Raw genomic sequence first — 27,442 nt, forward strand, 5'->3', positions numbered from 1 at the left:
ATATAGTCTGCATTTCTGTTTGATATTTATTTTATATTATGCATAGTTTCAGTTATTGAAAGTAGAAAATAATAAATGTGTGGAACCTATATTCTTAACAACAACAACAACAAAATAGGACAAGCCTCATGGATGGTATTCCCATGGAGTGTAGCAGAAAAGATTTGAGCATAAGCAAAATGAATGTAAGACCTTTTCCTTACTTTCACTCTGCCCATGTAGGGATAACCTTACCTTCATTTTTCTGTGGTAAGACTAGGACCTTACATTCACTAATAAATTGTCGATTTAAGTTTTGAAAATTTACCACTTGGGCAACTGATCTACATATATTGACAGTTACAAGTTTGATAGGCTTAGGTGACGGAGATTCCATATACAATTCTGTTGAAGGTAATGAATCTTTATCTTTTGTCCCACTGATTGTTGTAGACATAATACTATATAGTAGGGTAGTCACTGATGTAACTATAATAGTATCTAATATGGCACCTATTAATGCAGTAGTAGAACAGCATAGCCAAGCATGCAATTCTAACGTTGATGAGCCTAGTTCAGACTTTTGCCCTCCAACCACCATAAATCCTATGGCATGCATCAAATGGCTTTCAACCACTTTGCCATTAGACAAATGCACATGCCCAGAGATCTAGTTATTTAAAAATGATCATTGTTAAAACCTTTGGCATAGGACATACAAAAATTTCATACAGGGCAAAGACTGATATTCTTTTAGTTTCTAGCATATGATATTTTCAGCAAGGACAAACAATCCTAGAAACTCCATTGTCTATAGTTTTTTAGTACCTGGAAAATATTAACTACCAAACTGTATGAGTGGCAACATCCCAAACAGCGCTTAGCATTCCCTCCAAGCAATACTCACCAATTTCTGTCCTCGCAGAATTCAGTAGTACAAAAGTTTCTACCATGTAATGGTGTACTTATAACTTGCCAATACTTGAAAAAATGGCTGGCCGAATATGTAGTTTACATTTCTGTTTAATATTTATTTTATATGCATGGCTCCAGTTATGGCAAGCATCTTTAATTGAATAATAAACACGCAGAACATATATTCTCGACAGATAAAAACAGGACAAGCCTCGTGGATAGTCTTCTCATTAAGCGTGGCAGAAAAGATATCAAACATATATTTTGGCATGTGATATTTTGTAAGCTTGTAATATAAGACTCAGTTTCTTCACCAAAAGAGGGGGAATGCAGGTCAACAGATCTAAAATAGGATGGAATAAAAATGAATACTAATGTTTGCTTCTTTTCTCTATAATTTAGGAAAAGATAACAAGTTTCAAGTCCAATCTGCAGCTACACAAATTCTCCATAGCCACATTGTCTATGGAGATTAAAATTCCAAATTACAGGAACGAAATTTATATTCTGTTCCAAAATTTTAAAATTAACACACATCAAACTTGAAACAATAGATGTAACCAGGACAAAGATATATCTAATTGTTTTCTCTCTAAGCTAACTGGAAAATAGAGAACAACAATCGATGCTGTTGTGAAGGTAGGAAAAAAAATGATGCGAAGATTGAAACTGGTAAAAAGAGAAATTCGTAATAATTGTACAAATTACGCAGATGTACAACAGCTCTTCTTTTTTGTCGTAGAATCCTGCTCTTGCCCTGAAACAACAATCGAAGTGCCTGATAATGAGGTGTGATTTCCATTGCCTTGATCCTGACTTGCAATAAGAGACTTTTTGGTGACTATCTTGAAAATCTCTGTCAAAACAGTTAAAAATGCAGTCTCCACATTTGTTGCTTCCAAGGCTGATGTTTCTAAGAAAAATAAGCCTTCCTTTTGTGCAAATTCTTTTGCATCCTCTGTAGGCACTGCACGTAGGTTATCGAGATCACATTTGTTGCCTACCAGCATAATAACAATGTTGTTGTCAGCATGGTTTCTCAATTCTTCAAGCCATCGAGGCACATGATCAAATGTTTGACGCTTAGTTATATCGTACACCAACATGGCCCCAACAGCACCTCTGTAGTAAGCACTTGTCACTGCTCTGTATCTGTTTGCATCCAAATTAAATGTGTAACAATTAGAAAAGAAAAAGACGTCACAAATCAGAAAACGCTTTAACTACAGCTCTCAACTTGCTAGAAGAGCCTCGCGGCCTTTCTCATAGTTTCAGATGTTAAGTATAACATAAATTAGTAACTCATGATCTAGGTAATGAATTCATAACAATCTAAATCCTTATAGCTGTCCCTAACAATAAAGGGTATTCAATATGTGAAGTAAGCAGAAATTTAAAGTTGAGTGGCTTTATTATGGACTAGACATGTTTGCAAGGAGAAAAACTCATTAAAGCCACTAGAATTCTAACTCTAAAGCCAATGTCAGCTACGTACTATGTGCCAAGGAGAGTGGCAGTGCCAGACATTTGAGCATGTAGCCATCTGGCACTATCCCACAAAAAGTTAGATTATCTCACACAGATAACAACAGAGGAAAGAAGTAAGCATGCGGATGAAATCTTTTGACAGGTCAATCAATATATTTAACAAAACCAATATGATGCTAGAAAGCATCAAACTCTAGAGAGACCAACAAGTGATCACAAATCAACATCTGTGACATTCTAGGAAGCAGATTAACTTTACATAAAATTCTCAAAATTATTGTAGACATCAACACAGTTTTTTTAAATAATAGAACTTATCTATCAAAATTTGCTAAAATAATCACACACTTTGCTAGCATCTACAACATGCACCATATTTAAACATTAGGTAGGAAAAAATCTAAAACTAACCTACTGATTTTTTTTATTTTGTCCAGAGATCTCAAACATCTAGAAGAGGCTTCTCTTGACAAATTTAGGATTAACGGATCTCAAAATTACTGATGCATTGAACAATACAAGTTTAATTTCCCGTTGCATTCAAAGTGCGCCAGAGTATGACACAGATGTAGCACAAAGTATTGAACAATATGTCATAGGGTTTGTACAACATGCAGTGGGGAACACATCCCCAAAATGGAGATGTGCCTCCTGTACCTGGATCAACTCTCACAGCTGTCAGCTAGTAATGTCATCTACAAACCAGGTTCATGGACAGTGTTCAGGCTGAAGCAGGATCAAATTCACATCCTCTCGGACCCCAAGGGTTTTCAAGGGGCATCCTCTCCCATCCCCGGAAAAAATACATTTCAAAAGACTTTAAAACAGACGATAACACACCTAGGGTCTAAGCAACCCCTTCCCAGACAAAAAACAGACATTTCAAATGCTTTTGCATTCAGCAGAAAGCAGGGAATGCAGAAGTACACCTAGGGTCTAAGCAACCCCTTCCCAGACAAAAAACAGACATTTCAAATGCTTTTGCATTCAGCAGAAAGCAGGGAATGCAGAAGTACGAACATTATATTTTGCAACAAGGATGCATTTGCAGATAATGAAAATGACACTGAAATTTGCAATGACTAGAAGTATAGCCCTGTAGATAATTTTGAATATGTATTGTAAATTTTCAAACTATGTGAAGGTTTAACAATTTCATCTCAACATTAAAGCTCAGATCCTGATGACATTTGATCAATGATCACTGATATTCTTTTGAAATTTAATCCCAGTTTTCAATATTTTTTTGTTAACATACATACATATATTTTTTAAAATTTATACAAAAGTATATAATATATGATTCTCGAACCCTGATTCCGAAAATGGACTCCCAGTAGCCCCACCCACAAAACCTAGCAAGCTTGATAAAAGATGTAATTAGCCTTCAGTTAGATGCTGAAAGCAGTTGCAACAACCACCCAATTGAAAGTCTCATCTGAAGACCACTTGCCCAGAGAACTCTGTTTTTTATCTGAGCCTTGTTGTATTATTTGGTATCAACTAGCCTCGTTAAAAGAGGTCAGCCGCCTACTCTGAATGAGTACAAGTGACAACTACTATTATAAAATTTAAACATCATTGTTAACAACTCCATAAAATCCATTTTCTTGTCTGCATTGACGAGTGGGTTACTTCCTCTTGGTTTATCCTAGGCAACTCAGGCATTTAATGCCTTCAGGCAATCCTGTTTCGTGTTATATGTGGGACTGAAACAAGTCACAGAAGTTGCACCAGAGCAACAACATAAAGATAAAATGGAACACAAACAGACACTTCAAAGATAGGAAATTAAAAAGAACATATCCAACACATATCATGGTTCTCAAAAAATGCATCCAAGAAATTGCATTGACTATTGATGAGGGCAATATAGTGTAACAAGAAGACATCCTCAGGACAAGTGATTATGTTTGTAGATTTAAAACAAGAGTGTGGTTTCAACTGATTGTAAAACAGAAAGAAGGAAAAATCAATTATATACCTCAGATTGTAGAAGAGGGATCATACTACAGAATAAAAGACACAGAAACAGGCACTTAAAAAGATAGGAAATTAAAAAGACTATATCCAACATATATCATGGCTCTCAAAAGGTACATCCAGGAAATTGCATTGACCATTGATGAGGACAATATAGTGTAACAAGAAGACATCCTCAGGACAAGTGATCATGTTTGTAGATTTAAAACAAGTGTGTGGTGTCAACTGATTATAAAATGGAAAGAAAGAAAAATCAATTTCACACCTCAAAGATTGTAACAGAGGGATCATATTACAGAATGAAGGACACGGAAACAGAAATGGAACACAGACACTTAAAAGATTGGAAATTAAAGAGCATATCCAACATATAGCATGGCTCTCAAAAAGCACATCCAGGAAATTGCATTGACAATTGATGAGTGCAATATAGTTTAACAACGATACATTCTCAGGACAAGTGATCATGTTTGTAGATTTAAAACAAGTGTGTGGTGTCAACTGATTATAAAATGGAAAGAACGAAAAATCGATTTCACACCTAAAAGATTGTAGAAGAGGGATCGCATTACAGAATTAAAGAAAGGCACACAAACATCTAAAGAAATATACTCCACTTTTAGAAGGGGAGAAGGAATATTCCAAAGCCCTTTTAGAAGACACTTGAACACTAATAAAGAGAATTTTATAGTCAAACTGTTCAGCAGTGTAAAGCCTGAAGTGGATCATCGAATGATCAAACATCATTCCAAATTTTTGAATTGTTTATACATCCTAGAATCATTGGTACAGCCAGATGTGAAATAGTAAAAAATAGTATGCAAGCTGTGACCACAACCACACTCTCACAGGGATCTCCTCCTTCCTGGTCCTCCACGCATGAAACATGCATTGTAAATGGAATTGGAAATTGGTAAATGTAAACAAGCATCCACTGCTATTCCTAAAATGCCGCATGATTGTCTGTGCTCCATAACCCACAATTTACCCTCTGCTTTGAGGAATTGGTCACTGATTATTTTCTTGGATTGGATGCAGATAGGGAAGGATCCAGCCCAGATCCATTTCCTGTTTGGAAATGCCAGATGATCCAATCAGGACACATATCCAGCCTGCCAGATGCATAACTCATGCAGATTCTCCAGAAAAGGGTCATTTAAAAAAAGGCCATAATGCCCCAGATGAACGTCATGTATAGCTCACACAGTTCAGCAGCCTACTGTGGCACCAACTGTCAGATTCAAATGCTGTGTGATGGGGAATATCTTTATAAATGTAATGGCAATGAAGAATATCATATATATTTGATTTTAAAAGAACTAAAAAGAATTAAACACTAAAAATACAACATTCTGGATACAGGTGGAGATGTAACAGCTTTAAAGTAAGCTGACATGCATCTCTGTTTAGCATGAGTATTGTCGTGAGTCTATACAGAGATGGATTTGCAGATAGATATTTTTTAATCTATCTAATATATTATTGTATATTGAGTCTTTTCATTTTCTACAGGAGTTCTCTTTTTCAAATGCATCGTCAAAAAGAAATACTGAAACTCAGTATTTATGTATTATCGCCAAAATTTTTTCCTCCAATCTTCTATAGTATGTGACTGCCTAGCAATTGTATGGTTTATTTGAGTTTCATTCTGTAATGTCCCCAAGGGATTAATTGGCCCAACGGACGAAGCAGCCTATCAATCCCCGCAGGTTATAGTCCTCGATAAAGGAGAAAACCCCAAAATACCCAATGTTTGGGCAAGTTTGGGGTAGCTGGGACAAAAAAGCCCAAAGTTGGGGTTTGATGTGAATTTCACTCAATTAATTAACGAGAAAATCACCTCAAGGAAATCTATAAATACAAGAGGATTAAATTCATTTGGATCATCATTGGATTGGATCATTTACCGCTGTTTCTCTTTGAGCCTGAGGCTCTGAGGATTTTATGACCCCATTTTCTTCTTGGGCTAGTTTCAGTGGAGGTGATCCCACCCTACCTAGTCACTTCCCTTTTTATCTTTTTTCTATATTGTTCTGGCAACAAGGAATTTCCTATCCAAGAAGCAGCAAAGTACCTTTGTGGGAGATCTGTGGCATCCTGAAGATTGGACGAAATTCTTCTAAAGTTAATCATCTAGAACAGAGCAAAGGAATCCTGAGTTGGTCAGCATTTTCTGAGAGTAATTCATGACCAAATCAAGTTTCTTGAGGCAGCGAAGCACCCCTGATGTTGGATGTATCTGTCTGAGGCTAATCCCTAATTAGATTGAAGTATTCTGTGGCCCAAATCCTTATGAAAATCTTCTGTGGCAGAGGTAGATCGAAACATCCCTAAGGTTGAACGCTACTTTTCTAATCAGATCTGAGCAAGAATTGTGGACGTTTAGATGCCAACCATGCTGAAGCTGGACGAGTTCTCTGAGGATCAATTAATGGACAGACCAAAGTCTTCTTGGGTTTAAACTTTAATCATCACGGGTTTCTCTCTCTGTGGCAGAAGAAAGACGTTCTGAAGCAGGCCGCAAATCCCAGAGGCTAGTATAATGAACCTGAGGAAGAAAACAAACTATTCTGAGGCAGTTGAGGACCCCTGTAACAGCAGATTGAAACCTAAGGCACCCGAAGTTATCTGAGGCAGGAAATCCGAATCCTCTGAGGACAATCTTATGCGAAGCAACCCAAGGATTCTGGAGCAGAACGGAGGTTTCCTGAAGAAGTCGGACCCTGCTGAAAGATTTGTTTTAGGGGCTAGATTAGAGACTGTAGCAGATTTACATTAAGGATACTCCGTTAAGCCTTCTGATAAAATTCGCAAGAGAAACATAGCTGTGCACTATCTGCGAATTTGTACAGGCAATTCTAATGATTGGTAGTGGACGTATAATTGTTCATAAGCTATAATCTGTTGGACTTGGGATTCACTGTGGACTATATGAAGTTTAATATGATTGGATTACATGTGCAAATGAACAGTGATATTTTTATTATTGTGTTGTTAAATAGACAGTGATATTATTGCGGACCATGTTATGTTGTACTATTGAATGTTTCACCATTGAATGAGTGAAAAAAGTTTTGAAACCCTAAAATCACCCTAGCATACTACAGTGGTATCAGAGCTAGCTCTCCTGCCAACCTGGAGGGCGTTTGAAGATGGAACAGCTGGAATCATTTTTTGGCAAGTAGTATGTAGAATCTCAGAGGAAGCTGGGCGAGCAGTAAACGGAAACTATAAAAAAATTGCAATATTGGAACAGAATGGCTCTTACAAAATTAGAGGAGTTGGAAAATGAAGAGGATCGATCTCTTGAACCTAACAATAAGAACACACAACAGAAAGCCGTTATAAAGAAATGGAATGCTTTCATGGCAATGTTGACTTCTCTAAATGATTAGGGAGACCTATAAATCCTTGTGGCACTTCGTGCAATTCCTTGTTAATTGTTTTCTTTGGAAAAATTGGTGTTACAAATGTTCATGTTTTATGTGGCAAGAATGAAATGATGGCACATGTTTTACAAAGGTATTGGACTACTACAATGTTTTGGACCTGGTTTCAAGTTGAATATCTTTTTTCTTCACTGCCCTGCTTTCATGGCAATGTTGTCTTATAAGAGACACCTAAATGATTAGGTAGACCTATAAATCCTTGTGGCACATAGTGCAATTTCCTATTATTTGCTTTCTTTGGAAACATCAAAGTAAAGTTACCTTACAGAAGGATAACTCCCTTTTTAGTGTGAGAATGTCAAGGCCTAGGTGACTAATGTCCTTCTGATCTCAATCAAACAAATAGATTGATGAATTTAATTACTGTTGAAATTAAATTTCAGACCATAGCAACAATCACACAATAGCTAGAAATTAAAGAGCAGAAGCATAAAAATTAATTTCTCACACAAAGCAATTAATCCTTCAAATCAGCTTTTCATTCCTTTAGAAAAAGGTACAAATAAAGCTCCACACACTACACAAAAAACAGCACTGCACAGTTACCGTAATCACCCTGAATTTGGGCTTATACAAGCTGTTTGAGAGGTATAACCACTGGAAAAAACAGCACAGCAGTTCTTTCTCATACAGCACTATTGTATGAGTTGTGCGGCTGTTGTATAACATTGTACGATTTGTATGGTATTGTCTGTACAACCATACAATACCATTGTACAGGACCGCACACTTTTGGAAATGACTCTTTATTTGTTGCCCACTCTCTCTCCTTTGTCGCTCAACTTGCTCAAATGTTCCAAGTGTGTTTTTAAGCCGTTAACTTGCCCTGTCTTTATAGTTCTAGCAGAGAATCTATTTTTAAGATTACTCCTATTCTAAGTCATAAATGAAACACAATTTTAGACTCAACTACTAAATATATGACTCTCACCTTTTTTACTAAAGTGAATTACAAAATAAAATATTATTCCAAAATTAGAATTACTTTTCAAAAACAATTTTTGAAATTACCTCAAACTACTTCTCACATGTTCAATATGAACATGTGCAGAAGTCCCTGCCAAAGCTATAATTATCAACACTCCTTAGCAAGGAAGGAATTATGCACCAATGCCTCAAACTTCCCTTTTGCCAAGGAGGCTTTGTCAAAATATAACTACCTGTTGATCCACGAGAATATGCTGGAGCATTATCGCTCCTTTCTGAACCATGTCTTGTATGAAGTGATATTTGATGTTGATATGCTTGGACCTGTCTATCATACTAAATAATTGTAGGCTCCAACTCTCGATCAAACAATATTGCAAGTAACTTGCAAGGCTAGATGGCCTTACTCTACCAATATTGGCTGCATCTATTCTGCCTCTTTTGAGCTAAGTGCCACAACAGTCTACTCCATACTGGAACCAGGATACATCTTTAATCTCAAGCCAAAGCAACACCCTAAGATGCTCTTCTTGCCTACTACATTGCCTACCCAATCTGAGTCTAAATAACCCTGCAACTTCACTTCACCATCTGCAACACATCTCAGACCATACTCCACCATGCCCCAAAAATAGCTGAACATAGGTTTTGCTGCTACCCAATGCTCCTACCTTGGCACCGCTATGAACTAACTCAAGTTGTTCACTGTAAAACATATATTTGGCCTAGTATTGACCAAATACATCAAGGAACCTAGCAGCTACTTCTACAATGTGGGATCCACCAACTCTGAATCTAAAGTTGTCACCTTCAAATTAGTGATCATGGGTGTGGCCATAGGTTTGCAATCTTCCATCTGAAACCTCTTCCAGATCTAATCTACATATTTACCATGCCCAAGGAAAATCTCCCCTAGCCTCTGGTAGACCTCCAACCCCAAGAAGTAATGCATCAAGTCGATGTCCTCCATCTCAAATTCAACTATCATGTCTACTTTGCACCCTATAATGGGTTTGTTTGCACCAGTCAAAAACAAGTCATCTACATACAACACCAAAATAAGCAGACCGACCTAAACAAATATATAATATAAGTTGGAATCTACTTTGCTTTTGGTGAAGCCCATACCCTATAGATATCCATCAATCGTACAATACCATGCTTTTGGTGCCTACTTAGTTCATACAAGGCTTCCTTAAGCTTACACACAAGGGGCTCCTACCCATTTATCTCAAAGCCTCGACATTGCTCTATGTACACTTCTTCCTCGATGATCCCATTAAGGAAAGTTGTCTTCACATCCATCTGATGTATCCCCCATACCATAAATGAAAGCAAGGACATAACGACTCTAATATATGTGTACCTAGCAACTCGAGCAAATGTCTCCTCGTAGTCCACTCTCTATCTTTAGGAGAACTCTCTTGCCACAAACCTCACTTTGAACTTCTCAACACTACCATCTGTAGCATGCTTGATCTTATAGAGCCATCTAAAACTCATATTTGACTTCCTCTCCAATCTTGACACTATGTATTCCACCATGGCATCCTATTAGGCATACTAGTTTGCTACCTCTTGAAACTAGAAGGTTTGAAATCTAGGATGTTGATCATTAATGCCATATAGTTTGGAAACTTCTTTGAAGGCCTACTCTCTTTAAATATGTTCCTAGGAGTCTCAGAGTATCCCTCAATGTTTGACTAAACCATCTAGGTCTCCTAACAGAAGTAGAAGGAGCTCCTACCTTCGCCTCTTCCCTTGTAGGATGTCGTATTGCCCTAGAAATCATTGGTCACACTGACTCAACCTTCAAAGCTTCTAACTCCTCATCCTCTATCACTAGAATAGGCTCATGGAACTTCCTAGTTGCAAAGTCTTCTTCAAACTTTACATCTCAGCTCTCTATTGTCTTCCTCTCATCTAATGTATAGACCCTATAAGCCTTGGAAGTCTCACTATAACCCAAAAATAAACCACTCGCGCTAGCGAGTTCCAACGTGAACTAGTCCTCTACATATACATGGATATAAACTAGACAGCCAAAGATGCAAAAATGACTCATCTTTGGCATCAAACTAGTGGATGCCTCCTCTAGTGCCTTGTCCTCCAAGATCCTATGAAGATGCTAATTTTAGATGTAGATTGTTGTGTTACATGCCTCTGCCCAAAGAAACACCAAGTCTTGGTCATGTATCATGACCTTAGCAGCCTCCATGTTGAATCAATTCTTTCGCTTTGCAACCTCATTCTAGTGTGGATTGTACAAAATTGTCAACTCCTTGATTCTCGCCTCCTTGCAAAAATCCCTCGAACTCCTTGGTGATGTACTCTCTCCTATTGTCCAATCTCAAGACTTTGATCTTCTTCCTTGTCACGTTTTCAACTAAAGCTTTGAACTCTTGAAACCTACTAAAGACTTCATCCTTCATCTTCAAGAAGTAGATCCAAGTTATTGAAGTGTTGCGGGAAAAATAATTATAAAGGAGACATAATACATGCTTCCTGTTATTGATCCTACTATTATCGATCCACAAATATATAAATGTACTAGGCCTAGAATCCCCTTAGACCTATGGTCACTAATCTTGGCATGCTTGCTAAGCATGCACCCTTTGCACACACCATGTTTCTAAATATTGAGCTCTAGAAGACTTGTGACTAGCTCCCTCAAAATAGGCAATGCCTTATGATGTTGGTGCCCCATCCTCTTGTACCACAACTTGCAAAAGTTTTCACTATTATGCACCAAACCTCAAACAGGTTCACCTTGCAACCTATACAAATTACCTTTTCTAACACCTATTACCTAAGTTGTATCTGGACTAGAATCCTTCGATCTGATGCAAACTTGTTGGTTCTTGAACTCTACTACAAAGCCCTTATCCTCCATGACGAAAAATTAAAGCAAATTCTTCCTCAACCCTAAAGCAAATAAGACATCATGAAAATCTAAAGAATTAGCAAACTCGAGCTAGAAAGGAATAGTGTTAATTCCTACTACTAAGTGCTTGGCATCATCACCAAGCTCAACCTATACTATTGAGTCCTCCATCTTCAGATTAGAAAACAATTGTTGGGTTGATGCCATCTGTCAAGCTACCCCATTGTCCACATACCTCATATCCCTCGTAATTGCATTGGTAGAAAGGCAAGATATGATCAAGAAATCCTTCTCGATCTTAGCAGGAAACTCGTTCATCTGAGTTTCTACAGAGACTACTACTTGTTTTTGTTGTTTCTTCTCTTTACCCTTCTTCTCTAAACACTATGATGAGTAATGATCATGCCTATGACAAATGAAGCACCTGATTTTACTTCGATACTTTCTTGGCTATGAGGTTGACTCCTCACACTTTGTCTTACCTGATCAGCCTCGGTATTGCAACAAGAATGTTGCAACTCCCAAGGCTACCGACTTTAATTATCAACCCGAAGTTCGTACAAACTTAAGAGGTATCGGCACTATATGTGCAGCATACAATGTGTCCTTCCTTTGATGTCACGATGTAATGGAGTGCATGTACTGAAGTCAAATCATAAACTAATTGCAGAAAATAAAATGCTCAAAATGGAAACCTTAACCTATTGCAAGAAATAAAGTACAAGGAAAGAAACCTATTCTAATTGCATAAAAGTCATGAACTAAATGTAAACCATTACATTTCAAGGAGTTTAGATCCATTAACAAAGTTCATTGGAGGTGGTAATCAAGAAAATCATCATTGTATTATCAAATCCATATATTTGTCCATTAAACCAAATCGTTGAAATGTTTTGCATGGGTAAAGAGGCGAGTCCTAAGTGGTTTTTAGTCTTCCCTAATCATTTATTTAGAGCCTAGGGGTCTTGATTCAACCCTAAGGGACAATAACCAAGCTTCTTGAGTGAATCTGGGCAAGTAAATGCATGTTGGAAGGCTACTAAAGGAAACTACAGGATGTTACAGATTTACTACAAGAAGTTATAATTTTAGATATCATTTTTGGGATTCAACTGCATTAAGTAAGTCATTCAAACGTATGACCATTTCCATGAGAGGTAGTCATACGTTTGAATGACTTACTTAACGCAGTTGAATCCCAAAAATGATATCTAAGTTATAATTTATCGAATGACCCAGCAAATCAAATTCAAATTGGATGGAACAAATTTTGTTATTTACTAGGATGTCTTGAGTCTCCATTCCAAGTGGAATCACTCAAAAAGACCTCTGTTAACATATGCTAAAAAATAGCGGAAAATTACTAGTCTAAAATCTAGAAATTCGAGAACTACTGAGCTAATAAATCTATCAAGTGCTAACCTAATCAAGTGCAAATGCAATGAGGTAATTTTTGTTATTAACTAGAATGTTTTTGTGATCTAATGCAAGTGGAACCAACTCGATTGAAGCTCATTAGCATGCTCTAAAAAATAGCAGAAAATTACTGTTCTTTGCCACAAAGGAGTTCCAGAAATCTAGATTTGGGAATAAGCAAACTAATCCAAGTAGCTCAATGACTACTATAACCTTCCAAAGCTTTTCCAAGGATGAAATGATGCTTGTAATTCTACAAAAGAACTTACATCAACCATTTAACCCAATCCTACAACAAGAAATTATTAATACTAAATGCAGAAATAGAAAGAAACAAGAACACGAGATGCATGTGAATAAGAAGTAAAAAGAAGAAAATCAAATGATACAAAAGGGCTCTGAAGCTCCTAGGATGACCAAGCCCAAGGAAACTCAAAGACCTATGAAGGAGACTAAGATTTAGAAGTTGAACATGTCATCAATCTTCATTATTTCCATCAATACAATTGCATCCCTGCAAGAAATTACAATGGAGCTGCAAAAATACGAATTCTCTCCACAAGAAGACTAATAAAAATCCACCCCTAGAGGCAAATTCGACTTGGTACTTATACAAAATTATTAGGAATCATTCCCCATGAAAAGAGGAAGCTTTCCCCACCAAAATCCCTTGATTAGTGGATTTGGTTGCCAATACTAAAAATCTGCATTAAATGGCAAGGAACACATTCTTAGATTTTCTCAATCATTGGAGCTCCACAATCTGTGCCATAATTCCATAATATCTTGTTGATTTATTATTTAATATTGATCCTCTTGTAGTAGGGAGCAAGTACCACAATTATCTCATCTTCCAAATCTTCATAATCAGCGCAATATTCTCACAATATTCCACAAAAAATAAATAATATTAGGCACAAATATGCAATTATTCATAAACCTTCCTAATGAACGTATTAAAGTTAAAAATAAATTATCTAATGCAAAAAGAGAGGTTTAATGTATTGAAGGATGGCCAAATGGGCCTTAATTTATGTTTAATTTTAAGGCACGGGCTTTAATTTATGTCTAATTTAGAGGCCCATCATACGACCTACTGAAAGTGTTTCTCATCCTCTAAGCAACTTAGTGACCTCATTGTGCCTCATTCATGGCCCTGGTAGCCTCTCTCTTGTGCATTCCTCGGTCCTTTCTCTTAAGAATTTTCGCTATAAGTTCTACAACGACAAGCACAAAAATGTAGTTGTTCTTTTCATGATTGTTTAACAATATTTCAAGCAAAAACATAACTTTCCTCTTTGCAAGTGAACTCTATTGGCTTGTAGATCCATTTCATTCATATCCTCTCCCTTGAAACCTTCATTCCATTTTCACTCATTTTTCCAAAACTACTTATGCATAGAAAAAATCACAGTGTTTCTTGAGACCATTTACCTGCCTTCTTCCCTTTATTCAAGATGGGTTCTTGAAAAATTTTCAGTTTGGCAAGGTCTTCCACATCCTTTTCCAACCTTCCGCTACCTCGTTCCACCATTTAGACACCTTTGAGACCTTCAAAACGCCTTTAGATGCGAACTAGGACATCCTGTAGTAATTCCTGTAAAAACTACAAGAAACCATATTAAAACTATAGGAAACCCTGTTTAAACCCGTTTTGAGCAGAAATGATAGTCTGAGCCTAGAGTAGGCCCTCAACTTGACTTCCATGCCTTTCTCCCATTTCTATAACATCTTTTAGGCCTTGGACAAAAGCTAGAAAGAGATTAGGGACTTCTTGGAAAACCTCTTTTTATCACTGCAATTTGAGTTCTGTTTTGATGGTGAATGCCTTATTTTCTTTTGTTATCTTCTTCTTCTCTTTTGTGGCCTAGATGATTGCCTAATGGCCTTGGAGTTCTCTGTTTTGATTAGGTCTCTCTTAGGCACTGCCATTTTGGGTTTTAGCACAATTTGTTCCTTTCTTCCTTCTTGTAGCAACATTTTGCCTTCCTGTAGCAGTCATTCCTCCTCTTTCAGGGTCTTCTAATTGTATGGGAGTGATGAGAAATGATGTAGAGGGTTTAGAGGATGATGTTAGGGCTTAGAGGGAGTAGTGTAGGTTTGTGAAAATGGAGAGGATGCTCTGTTTGTTTTCTTTTCAAGAAATTTTCAGGGTGAGACAGAGTGTAGGGTTTGTTCTTGAAAAATATTAATTTTTTTCTTATGAAATGGGATGGATGAATGATGGATAGATAGTGGATATGAAGTGGATGGAGGGCTTGGAGTGTTGTGGTGACTTGGACTTTGCAGAAATTTCTTCTTTTAACTGTTGTCCACATTCCTCGAAATCATCACCCTTCATAATTTGGCTTTTCTACATTGCATGACTGAGGGAGTGAGCTGCAATTAACTAGTTGAAGGCGGCTGAGACTGCTGACCCATCCTTAGCTTATAAAACCTCATCTTTCATGCATTGACAACAAATTTCTAACTATAATATGCTCAAGAGAAAAGGTCAAGAATATTGCATCCCTGTACCTACCTGATGGTTGTTCGAGAGGCATGCATACTGCTGTTGAGTTGATGACCGATCCTTGCTTCTCTAGATGTGCTAATTTTCTTTGCTTGCTTCTGCACAAGTCTTCAAAGCTTGCTGATTCTTTGACTGATAAGGTTGTTGTGTGCAATTTTCTTTCAAGTGTTCAATCTTTTGCTGGTGGAGTGGATGGACTGCTTCCTAAGGAGGATGCTCCCCCTTTTCAATCTTCAAAAATGGCTTCATGTTGCTTAAGGTGGCTAGATCTTTTGCTGTGTGAGTGAAAAAAAAATTGATGTTGAAATCTGTTGTAACTGTGCAGGTTGCTTACAGGAGGAATCCTCTTCCTGTAGCAGTCATTTAATTCCTCTTCGAGACCTCATTGATGCATGTGGGATTGATGTAAAGTCATAAGAGGTATAAGGACATGGTTAAAATCATCAAGAGGTGGTGTAGGTGGTGGAAAAGTTGATGACAATTTTTTATTTATTTATTTTTTTCAATGTAAGGTAGAGTGGAATTTGAAGATGGATTTTGGTTAGATGGAGTGGATGAGTGATGAAAGTGGTGTTGGGGGACCTATATCAACCTTCCCTAAAGAATACATGACCTTTTTACCCATTTCTCCAATCATATTGCCTCTTGTAGCTTCTTCTCGGCCATCTTGTAGTACTACAGGATCTTCCTTATGCACCTCCACATAAAATAGCAATAAACAAACAAACAAAAAATTTGGCCAATGGATGCACGAATTTTGAGAAAAATAAAAAATGGCTGAAGTTGATGGAGGTCGATTTCTTAGAAACTGTGCACTGGAATTTGTTGAAATTGCTTGGGCATGTTACCATCATCCATATGCATCTCCACTTGAAACAGCTTGGCAAATGGATGCATGGTTTTCAAGATATGACAAAAAATAAATTTTTGCCCAATATATTTTTGTTTCATGTAGTAAAACAAAGCATTCCTATAGTATTTCAAGACAGCAAGGGAAATAAGTGGTAAAAGCTTGGGAATGATGAGTGGATGGTGGAAATAGATGAAGGTGATGGATTTGCATGGCCTTGGTCCTTCTAGAGCATCTGAGCAAAGGAGGAGAAAGTCCAAGTTTGACTTCCTTTTACTAGAATTTTGACCAATTTTTCTTTTCTTTGGTGCCAACTTGTTTTTGTTGCTTGCAGATGTTGGAGAGCACCTACATTCATCATAGAGATACATGGACCAAAGATTTTTTCTTTTTTCTTTTTTTTCTAGGCCTACTAGCCGCCTCAATGAAGTTTTCAACTAGTAGGTCTACCTAGGCGCTTCAAAGGAGGTTTTCACCTAAGATCTTTTATTTTTCTCTTCTTTTTCTTTTTTCCCAACCCATTGACCGCCTCATGGAGGTTTTCAATCAATGAGCCAATCTCAGGCGCCTCAAAGAAGATTTTCACTTGAGATTTTTATTTTTATTTTTCATTTTTTTATTTTTATTTTTTCTACCCTATACTTGAAAAACAAAATCATTTTCAAGTATAAAAATACTTCCAATGGAACCATGTGCACATCAAGATGACAAACAAACTGATGTGTAGGCTTGCAATGTATGCTTTGACATGTACCTTAATTTGAGAGATCAAATAATTTGACTTTGATGATATCAAGCACAGTTGAAGAAGAGAGTATTGCTGCAACTTAGTGACTGTCTGGAACCATATTTCAATATAGTTGTGATGCCCCTGGTCCACTTGCTGATTTAGATTATCTTGGATGTCTTCTTCTTCCATGACCTTCAAATCTTCCTCTTTTTGTTGATTGTTCTCTTGAACACATGGAGGATTTGATGGTAACCATGAGAGAGCTTTCTTAATATCTGATTTTTCTATCTGCTCTTCATCAAGTGCAACCTATGATTCTTTGGTCTTCTCTTTTGAATCTTCTTTTTCTGCATGATGTCCTTCAATGATATCAAAAGAATCTCTTTTTTGCAATACTCTTCCTAAGCTAAGATGAATACCATTTAGATCAAGATGAGATGTTTGGAAGTGTTGTACCTCAGTATTGTAAGTGCGCTAAGCTACTTCATTGTGTGGGTTTGGAAATGATGGTATAGTTGAGTGGGAGTGGATATTTGAGATGGATGTGGTTGGGGTTGTGGTGGGGGTGGAGGTGGATAGTAGGAATAACATGGAGTTGGGTATGGAGGATATTGAGGATATTGTGGATAGCTCTCATAAGTTCTTTGGCAACCTTATTGCCAAGATTGGTTTCGGGATTGAGATAGCCAATGTTGCCAAGGAAAGTTTGTGTTCCAATTACTTTGAGGTCGATATGCATAACTTTAACTTTGAAATTGTGAATTAGGTTCATGCATCATACTAGGTTGACTACGCTGCCATGGTCGTCTTGGAACTACATAATATAGCTACTTTGGTGATTGACTTGCTCCATTGTCCTCTTGGTAAACTTCTTTCAACCTTGGTAATGATGGACAATATTTAACATTACGCGATTCTGCATGGACAACAAAAATATCATCATCTTATTTTTCTTCATCTTGCATTCTTAACATTTCTACTTGTTCATTTAGATTGCTAAGAATTTTTGTTTAAAACTTATCAAGCAAATTTCCAAGTTTAACTTGACTTACCGATCTTGATGTTGATTGACTTACCCTTGCCCTTCATCTTGATATGTGTTTGCATGTTTCACAAATTTCTTCAAATGATAATTGGTATACATCACCTCTACTCATAAAATCAAGGAGATCAATCCACTCATCCCTAATTGTTCTAAGTAAAAGGATTTTTAGTGTGTCGGATCTTAAATGATAGTTTTTCCCTCTTAACATTATGCATGAACCTCTCTATTAGATACTCAATACTCTCATCTTCTTTTTGATTCATTCTAAAGATTTCTTCTTTAAGATCATGATCTTTATATTTTTCTAGAAATATATTTTGCATATCATTCTATGATCTTATTGAATTAGTCCTTAAACTCATGAACCATTTAAGAGCTTTATCCTTCAATGTTACCGGAAACAATCTCAATTTTTGAGTGTTTAATAAGCAACCATAAGATCTACAAACAATTTCAAACTCAAAGAGAAAGGTTTCCAGATCCTCTAATCTCATACCATGGAAGTTTGGAAGAAAAGATGGAGGGACATTCTTCATATGCACATTGATCTCAGTATCTTGAATGGGAAATCCAATAGGATATTCCTCATTGTCATCATCTCCATCCATTTCTTCTACATTCTTTGCCATCTCTTTTTCTTCTACTTGCAAAAGTGGATGGTGATGTGGCTCTTACTGCACCACGTGATCAAAGGGAGAGGTGGGTTAGTGTTGGAAATTTTTGTTTTTGTTTTTATGATTGAATGAGAACACCTTAGTAACCTGACACGGGGATTCGGGATTCATAAGATATGGGGATTTGAGTGTCGGATTCGGACACGTTGACCCCCCGGAACAGGACACGTAGGATTCGTTATATATTATTTTATTAAAAATATATATATAAATATAAAATATGTATATATATATATATATATATATATTAAAGAATAGATATTTCTTACACAAATTCTCATTAATGATACAAATTCATTGATTTCAAACATAGATCTTCATCTAGATGTTAGTTTTACTGTTTACAAAATAAGTTAGTAACATTATAGCATGCATAGTACATACAAAATTCAAATACATGTCACATAAATCATAAATGATAAATCAATGAATCATAAATTCTAAAGTGATAAATGATAAATCATAATACATATTCAATTCATCAATGATCCAATAGGAGAAAGACAAGACAGTAAGATAAAAACACTGACAACTGTAGTTTTCTCATTAAGTGATCATATCAAAATGTGTTACATAGTTAGTGCAATGCCAATGGCAAATAGAATTAGAAAATATAAAACAACTACAAGTATACAAGCCTCAAGGCAGTAAGTAGCCCATGACTCATGAGTCATCAATCATCATAGTCATCATCAAAATCAACATCAATGTCATCATCATCATGGTCACCACTACTCTCCTCTGCATCCTCCTCCTCCCCTGTATCCATAATCGCCTCTGCATCTGCTAGTGTGGAGGATGACCACTCTACAATATCACCATCATCAAATCTAACAGGCTCTAGCACTGGATCATTGAGATCCATGTTGTCCAATGCCAACTCAACACTGTTGCTAGACCCATATCATCAGAAAAGACATCCCACATCTTTGTCTTTCCCTTCAACCACTCTTCCCTCTGGCTGTAAATAAGACGAAGGTTGGTGTGCACATACACCATTGTCTCTGCCCTAGACTGCTCAAGCCTACTCTTCTTCACACTTTACAAATTCCCATATGTGCTCCAATTCCTCTCACAACAAGAGGATGAAATCACCTGAGAAAGGAGCCTCATGGCTAACTGTTGAAGAGGAGGGCTTGCTGCCCCATGATTTGCCCACCAAGAATAGGGCTTCTTAGCCCCCTGGTCTCTAATCACATCATATCTTGCAAATCGACCAGTGCTAGTGGAAAACTCTGGAAAGGCGTCCTCCACCTCATCAAGCAATCCTTTATCCTGAAAAACCCACCTGAATGCATCTTTCCTCCCCTGTGAGATTTCAACATCCATGTGAGGAGGGACTCTGCGGGGTATTTTGGGTTCAATGAGTGAGCCAAACAATGTAAAGGTGTGCAATTCTTGTCCCATCTACTGACAAGAATATCCTGTATAGTACCACAGAAGGCCTCTGGTGATGTCTCATACTCAGGGCACTCACTCTGTAAAATAATGCTCCTCACAGACTCAATCATGGAATCCCATCCCTCATAAACCTCTTCTAGGATGGGTTTGTTTGTATCCGCAAATCGAAGCAAAGAAATGATAGGGTACATGATCTGAATAATTAAATCTACCCTCTCCCACCAAGCATCATCTAGCACTGTGTCCTTCACTCTTTTAGAGGCTACTTGATTTGTCTTTCTCCAAAAAGACCAAAAGTCAAAAATAACCATGGCCCCAAGAACGGTCTTGACATCCCTCAACCTTTTCAACATGATGAATGAAGAGGCAAACCATGTATCAGCAATCTTCAGCAATGATAGATTGTTGTACTCCTTGTAGATAGTGAGGGCATTTGTATGATTTTGCACGAAGTTACGGATATGTCGTGCATCATCAATAATGTTACCAATCCAAAGCACATCAAAAGCAATGGATTACAGCGTTAAGTTCAATGAATGGACAATGCAAGGTGTCCAAAACACTTGTGGATATTTAGCTCCCACAATCATGCCAGCAGCCTTGCAAACATGTACATTATCTGTAATGATTTGCACACAACAATCAACACCTACATCTTCAATATTTTTAATAAACAACTCACCCATAAATTGTGCATCCTTGTATTCTCCAAGTATATCCGCTGCTTTCAAGAAAACTGGACCATTCAAGGAAGAAACCATGAAGTTGATGAGTGGGTGTCGTGCTGGATTTGTCCATCCATAAGAAACAATGCTAACCCCAGATGTTGGCCATGATGCTTTAATAGGCTCAAGCATTTTTTGCACCTCTTTTTTTGTCTTCGTCAACAATGTGGTTCTAAGCTTCTCTGAACCAGAAGGCACATATCATGATGGAGACCCGTGAGTTAGAGCTCGGCACATCTCAATAAATAGAGGTGAGTGTGCAACATTAAAGGATAAGAAGTTTTGATAGAAAAAGAAGGCAATGGTGAGATCAAGCTCTTCCCATTTCTCTTTTTGAAAATTCTTGTCGATTGGACCAAGTGAAATTGCCTTTCTTTTTGCTGGTTGCCCCCCAATAGAACTCTCAAATGGAAATTTGGTGGTGCCTTTCCTCAAAAATGGAAGGGGGTCATCATTCTTGGTTTTTCTTGATTTTGCAGCCACATTTGCCATACCAACAGTGAACTCTTTTTCCATTTCTTTCCTCTTTTGTAAAAGAACAGTTGTACAAGCTCCAACTCCACAACCTGGTAAAGCCAACAAATGGTCTTTCACACGAAAATATGTGCTTGTGAAAGTACTGTGGCAAAAATTGCATCTCCAATGCACATTGCCTCCTCCCTTCCCCTTGCTGCTTGGCCCATCCTCTCTTGTGACATATTTCCACAAGGGATATTTCTCAATGTTACCTTTAGGAGGAAGTCTTCCCTCAACATTACTTGCAACAGACTCTGATGATATTGGGGGAGGAGGGGCATCTCCAATGGGGACATTCTTCCCCTTCCTTTGCCCCCTACCTGCTGCCCTTGATTGAGCCATGAATACTGTAAAAAAAAATAAACAAAACATGCACAAATTTGTAAAAGAAATGCATCTACAAACTGCTGTAATACAAATGCAAAAAAATAGAGATGAAATGCACTTACCTGGTGCTTGAATCTCCTTGAAAGCGCTCCAAACCCTTGGCTCCTTGCTCCAAACTTCTAACAGCAAACCCACAGCTCACTATTTGCAAAAGGAATGAGAGAAAATGGTAAAGAAAAATAGGAATGCACTGATTTTAAAGGCCCATGGGTTCCTTTTTGTCGGATTCGAATCCAGTTTTCGAGACACGATGTGTCCTAACAGGACACGACCCGGATTCGAGCGTGTCCTGTTAGGACACGTCGTGTCCCGAAAATAGGATTCGAATTAGGTCGAATCGTGTCCGATTTGTAGGATTCGGACACTTGAGGAAAAAACAACGAATCTGGTTCATAATAAAACACTAATGCAATGCACTTTTCTATTTTTAAAATGAAATATGACTAATGCAATTTTTATTTTTGCAAATAAGTAAAAAGAAATGAATCAACTAGGGAAGAAAACAATGCATATTTTGACACCTCCCTCGCAATGGCGTCAAAAATTGATGAGCCTCCGTATTGCAACAAGAATGTTGCAACACCCAAGGCTACCGAATTTAACCTCGCAATGGCGTCAAAAATTGATGAGCCTCCGTATTGCAACAAGAATGTTGCAACACCCAAGGCTACCGAATTTAACCTCGCAATGGCGTCAAAAATTGATGAGCCTCCGTATTGCAACAAGAATGTTGCAACACCCAAGGCTACCGAATTTAATTATTAACCCGGGGTTCATACAAATTTAAGAGGTATCGGCACTATATGTGCAGCATACAATGTGTCCTTCCTTTGATGTCATGATGTAATGGAGTGCATGTACTAAAGTCAAATCCTAAACTAATTGTAGAAAATGAAATGCTCGAAATGGAAACCTTAACCTATTGCAAGAAAGAAAGTACAAGGAAAGAAACCTATTCTAATTGCATAAAGATCATGAACTAAATGTAAACCATTACATTTCAAAGAGTTTAGATCCATTAATAGAGTTCATTGGAGGTGGCAATCAAGAAAATCATCATTGTATTATCCAATCCATAAATCTGTCCATTAAACCAAATCGCTGAAATGTTTTGCATGGGTAAAGAGGCGAGTCCTAAGTGGTCTTTAGTCTTCCCTAATCATTTATTTAGAGCCTAGGGGTCTTGATTCAACCCTAAGGGACAATAACCAAGCTTCTTGAGCGAATCTGGGCAAGTAAATGCATGTTGGAAGGCTACTACAGGAAACTACAGGATGTTACAAATTTACTACAGGAAGTTATAATTCATCGAATGACCCAGCAAATCAAATCCAAATTGGATGGGACAAATTTGTTATTGACTAGGATGTCTTAGGTCTCCATTCCAAATGGAATCACTCAAAAAAACCTCTGTTAACCCATGCTAAAAAATAGCAGAAAATTACTAGTCTAAAAATCTAGAAATTCAAGAACTAGTGAGCTGGTAAATCTATCAAATACTAACATAATCAAGTGCAAATGCAATGGGGTAATTTTTGTTATTAACTAAAATGTTTTTGTGATCTAATGCAAGGGGAACCAACTCGATTGAAGCTCATTAGCATGCTCTAAAAAATAGCAGAAATTTATTGTTTTTTACCACAATGGAGTTTCAAAAATCTAGATTTGGGAATAAACAAACTAATCCAAGTAGCTCAATGATTACTATGACCTTCCAAAGCTTTTCCAAGGATGAAATAATGCTTGTGATCCTGCAAAAGAACTTACATCAACCATTTAACCCAATCCTACAACAAGAAATCATTAATACTAAATGCATAAATAGAAAGAAACAAAAACAAAAAATGCATGTAAATAAGAAGTGAAAGGAAGAAAAGCAAATGGTACAAAAGGGCTCTGAGGTTCTTAAGATGGCCAAGCCCAAGGAAACTCAGAGTCCTATGAAGGAGACCAAGATTTAGAAGCTGAACATGTCACCAATCTTCATTATTTCCATCAATGCAATTACATCCCTGCAAGAAATTACAATGAATCTACAAAAATACAAGTTCTCTCCACAATAACACTAATAAAAATCCACCCCTAGAGGCAAATTCGACTTGGTACTTATACAAAATGATTAAGAATCATTCCCCATGAAAGAGGAAGCTTTCCCCACCAAAATCCCTTGATTAGTGGATCTGGTTCCCCATACTAGGAATCTGCATAAAATGGCAGGGAACACATTCCTAGATTTTCTCAATCATTGGAGCTCCAGAATCTGTGCCATAATTCCATAATATCTTGTTGATTTATTATTTAATATTGATCTTCCTGTAATACGGAGAAAGTCCCTAAATTATCTCCTCCCCCAAATCTTCATAATATGTCCAATATTCTCACAATATTCCACAAAAATAAATAATATTAGGCACAAATATGTAATTATTCATAAACCTTCCTAATGAACGTGTTAAAGTTAAAAATACATTATCTAATGGAAAAAGAGAGGTTTAATGTGTTGAATGATGGTGAGATGGGCCTTAATTTATATTTAATTTAGAGGCATAGGCTTTAATTTATGTCTAATTTAGAGCCCCATCATTACCCTTGTTCGAACCTTTACCTTTGTCCTTATTTGACTGATCAAATAGAGCTACGCCATCACCACCCTTCTTGTTGGCCTTTGACTCCATCTGCGTCTCCTCCTAGATATAGTCATCCCAAAGCCTCTCAAAGTTGAGAAGAATTTCCCAAGCGCAAATGCTTTTGGTAATGGTTCCCATGAAGCTTGGAAACCATTTAGTGCTATGTTCACCAACTCTGCATTTGCAACCTTCTTACCAACCACTGCAAACTAATCATGAATCTATGTGATCTTCATAAGGTAACTACTACTAGTGATTGTTACCCACCAAAATGGGTAACCCTATGTGAGAAAACTTTTCTCCTTCATTGGACAGCCAGCGAATGAGCAGCCCCTGATATTCACTAATTGATGACGATATGCCATGTGCCTCTGCGATCTGCAATCAGTCATGTACTTCTCGCCATCTAGTATTTCTTCTTGGATAAAGGTGGGCTGTTATTCAAAAGGTACTTTGAACATTTTGCAATCAAGTGCTTATTTTGGGCATTTAATATGGATAAAGGGATAATATAGAAGATTGATTGATCTTGACTGTAAATTTGTTCTCTCACCTAACCAGGGGGTTAGTCTTTAGCCCTAGTCTAGTGGCACCTCCCCTGAGGCCTTAGGGTTATAGGAGAGACATTACTTGGAAAACCCAAATTAAGACAACGTGTAAATTTGCCCCCACACCATACTTGACACTTTTCATGCCACATTACAAGCCCCTCCATTCTTCAGGTCTAACTTGTCATTGGTTCATTGGGATTTGGCACCCTCTTGTTGACAATCCATGAGTAGGGTCGGGAAACATTGCCCTGGAGGTTGATGCAGCTAAAAGAATGGAAAAGCATATTATGGCCACAATAAAAGAACTGGGACATAAATTAAAGTGTGGGAAAAAACCTAGCATGAGCTCTACCCTCCTCATTAGCCATCACCCAATTCCTAAGCACTTGATGCTCCATTTGATGAAAAGGAATCCTTGGATGTCCCAACCTTGATGAGCAAGAAACTATATCATCTTAAGGGATAAAACAAATGCTACGTCATAAAGAGCAAGCTCTAACGCGAGTTATTCACAATAATACAAAGCATTATCAAGAAGAAGTAAAAGGCACACTAGAGGGGTGAAAAAACTTAAAAAGCAGGTCGAGCAAGGTAACTCATGTCTCCACAATTGCTCCCTCCATTACATCTATACACTCAAGATGTGGACTCTCCATTAGTTGGTCCCCTTGACCATGGCACCTAGTGATGAAGCCTTTTCCCCTCCATTGCCACTCATTTACACTTACACATATTGATTAAGGGGTTGACCTTGGAAATGCCACTTCCCCTTAAGGGATGGAAGCACTTGATAGCGTTGACCATTAGCCACCTCTATCAAGTTGGGGAACACCTTTACGGGACTTGGTCTAGCTAGATATCAAAAGGTGAACAAATTTTGAAGTATTAATATAATTAGTAACATACAAGTTTGGTCCACTTAGATGCTTATATGAGCTTAGTTCTAATAAATGGTTCTCTTCACTTAAGTTCACATTGGTCTTGTCAAGTGCTCCACAGCATCCTAGGCCTCAAGGGCATCCACTCCACAGGTACCCATGCTTTTCAAAGAGATTAATGACTTAGCATATGCAACATTGCCCACTTACATTAGAGCGTTGAGCACTGTGATGACTTGAGCAGATGATGCATGTCACAGAGCACCCTCAGGACCCAGGACGTTGATCTTCTTCGACCCAACACAGAGGATTCTTGAGGATTGCACCATTGGACCCAGCATGCCCCTAGGCTAGCCTTAACACTACCTGATGGGCAGGCCATGATTTAGACCCCAGATGAGGATGGTCTTCGATGAGATGATTAGGGAGGGCTTGTTGCACCTGATGCAGCCCTAACGTTGGAGAGAGGAGGCCTTACGTTGACTATTGGAGATCCATGGAGATGACATGGGGACACCCCAGCTGGATTTGGGACCCCTGGAGTTACTTTAAGGGTGATTTGAGGTACTCCTCAAATGATGGATATGACACATGGACACATTTTCAGGGTTATACTCACCATTACTTGCCATCTAGAGCCCAAAAAGGGTATGACATCATCACTTAGAGGCTAACGACTCACACGTGTGGGTCTTTTATGGCATAATTTTGCATTGAGCTAGAGGGTTAGCTTGTAAACCAAGGTTTACTTGTTGTCAAACTTGTTTTAGGGGCTTCTTAGGCTAAAATTAAGTGAGGTAGACCTCATATAAATAAAGGTCACCTCACTTCTCATTTCATCATCACTGGTAGATTATTTCAGCCTTCTTAGAGGATTTTGGCCTAGCTGTTGTAGCCTTGTATTCTTTTGGAGATGTGATCTTTGTGGATAATTTTGTTATTGGAGACTAGCTCTTGTTGTGGAGACATCACTTTGGGATAATGAAGGATTTTTCCATGCATATCTTGTGAGTATCTTTATTGTTGATTATCTTTTAATGGTTATTGCATGCAATAATTTTTGCTAGGGTTTCTATGTTCTTGTTAAATTGCATATCTTTCTATGGAATTTTGGTAAAATATTGTATGTTTTAACTAAAGAATGTTGGACATCCCTTGAGGACCTCCTAGTGAGCTTTCCTCTTGATTTTATCCCCTCATAAAGTGATAGCTAGGGTTTTGAAAACTAGGGATTTTCTTCCCCTTACTCCCTTCTAGAGTTTGATATCTCTATAGTAGGTTTCCCTTAGACTCCATCACCTAATAAACAGGCATTGGCTTCCACATAGGTGATCAAACCTTATCAAAAATCCCTTTTCTAATTATTTTCTCCTTTTCTAATTTCCAACGCTTCAAGGCAAGCCGTTAAGTTAGGGCATAGGACTTAATTCGACTGGGGGGGGCATTGGCTTGTTGTGGGGTCTTTCACGTGGATTGAGTCCCATTACATCAAAATCTAGCCTTTT

General features: G+C 37.6%; 1 protein-coding gene across 1 annotated transcript in view; it reads right to left on the reverse strand.

The window, feature by feature from the left end:
- Window positions 1-1,253: 1,253 nt before the first annotated feature.
- LOC149252201 (ras-related protein Rab11A-like) overlaps window positions 1,254-27,442 on the reverse strand; it is a 39,340-nt gene continuing 13,151 nt past the window's right edge. The window contains exon 2 of the mRNA XM_089459654.1: window positions 1,254-2,046. Coding sequence (XP_089315780.1) covers window positions 1,599-2,046 — 448 coding nt within the window. The 3' untranslated portion in view covers window positions 1,254-1,598. The remainder of the gene's footprint in view (window positions 2,047-27,442) is intronic.

Source organism: Pinus tabuliformis, chromosome 7 (genome assembly GCF_031772625.1).
Source record: "Pinus tabuliformis cultivar Carrire ecotype Pingquan chromosome 7, CPIR1, whole genome shotgun sequence".
NCBI lineage: Eukaryota > Viridiplantae > Streptophyta > Pinopsida > Pinales > Pinaceae > Pinus > Pinus tabuliformis.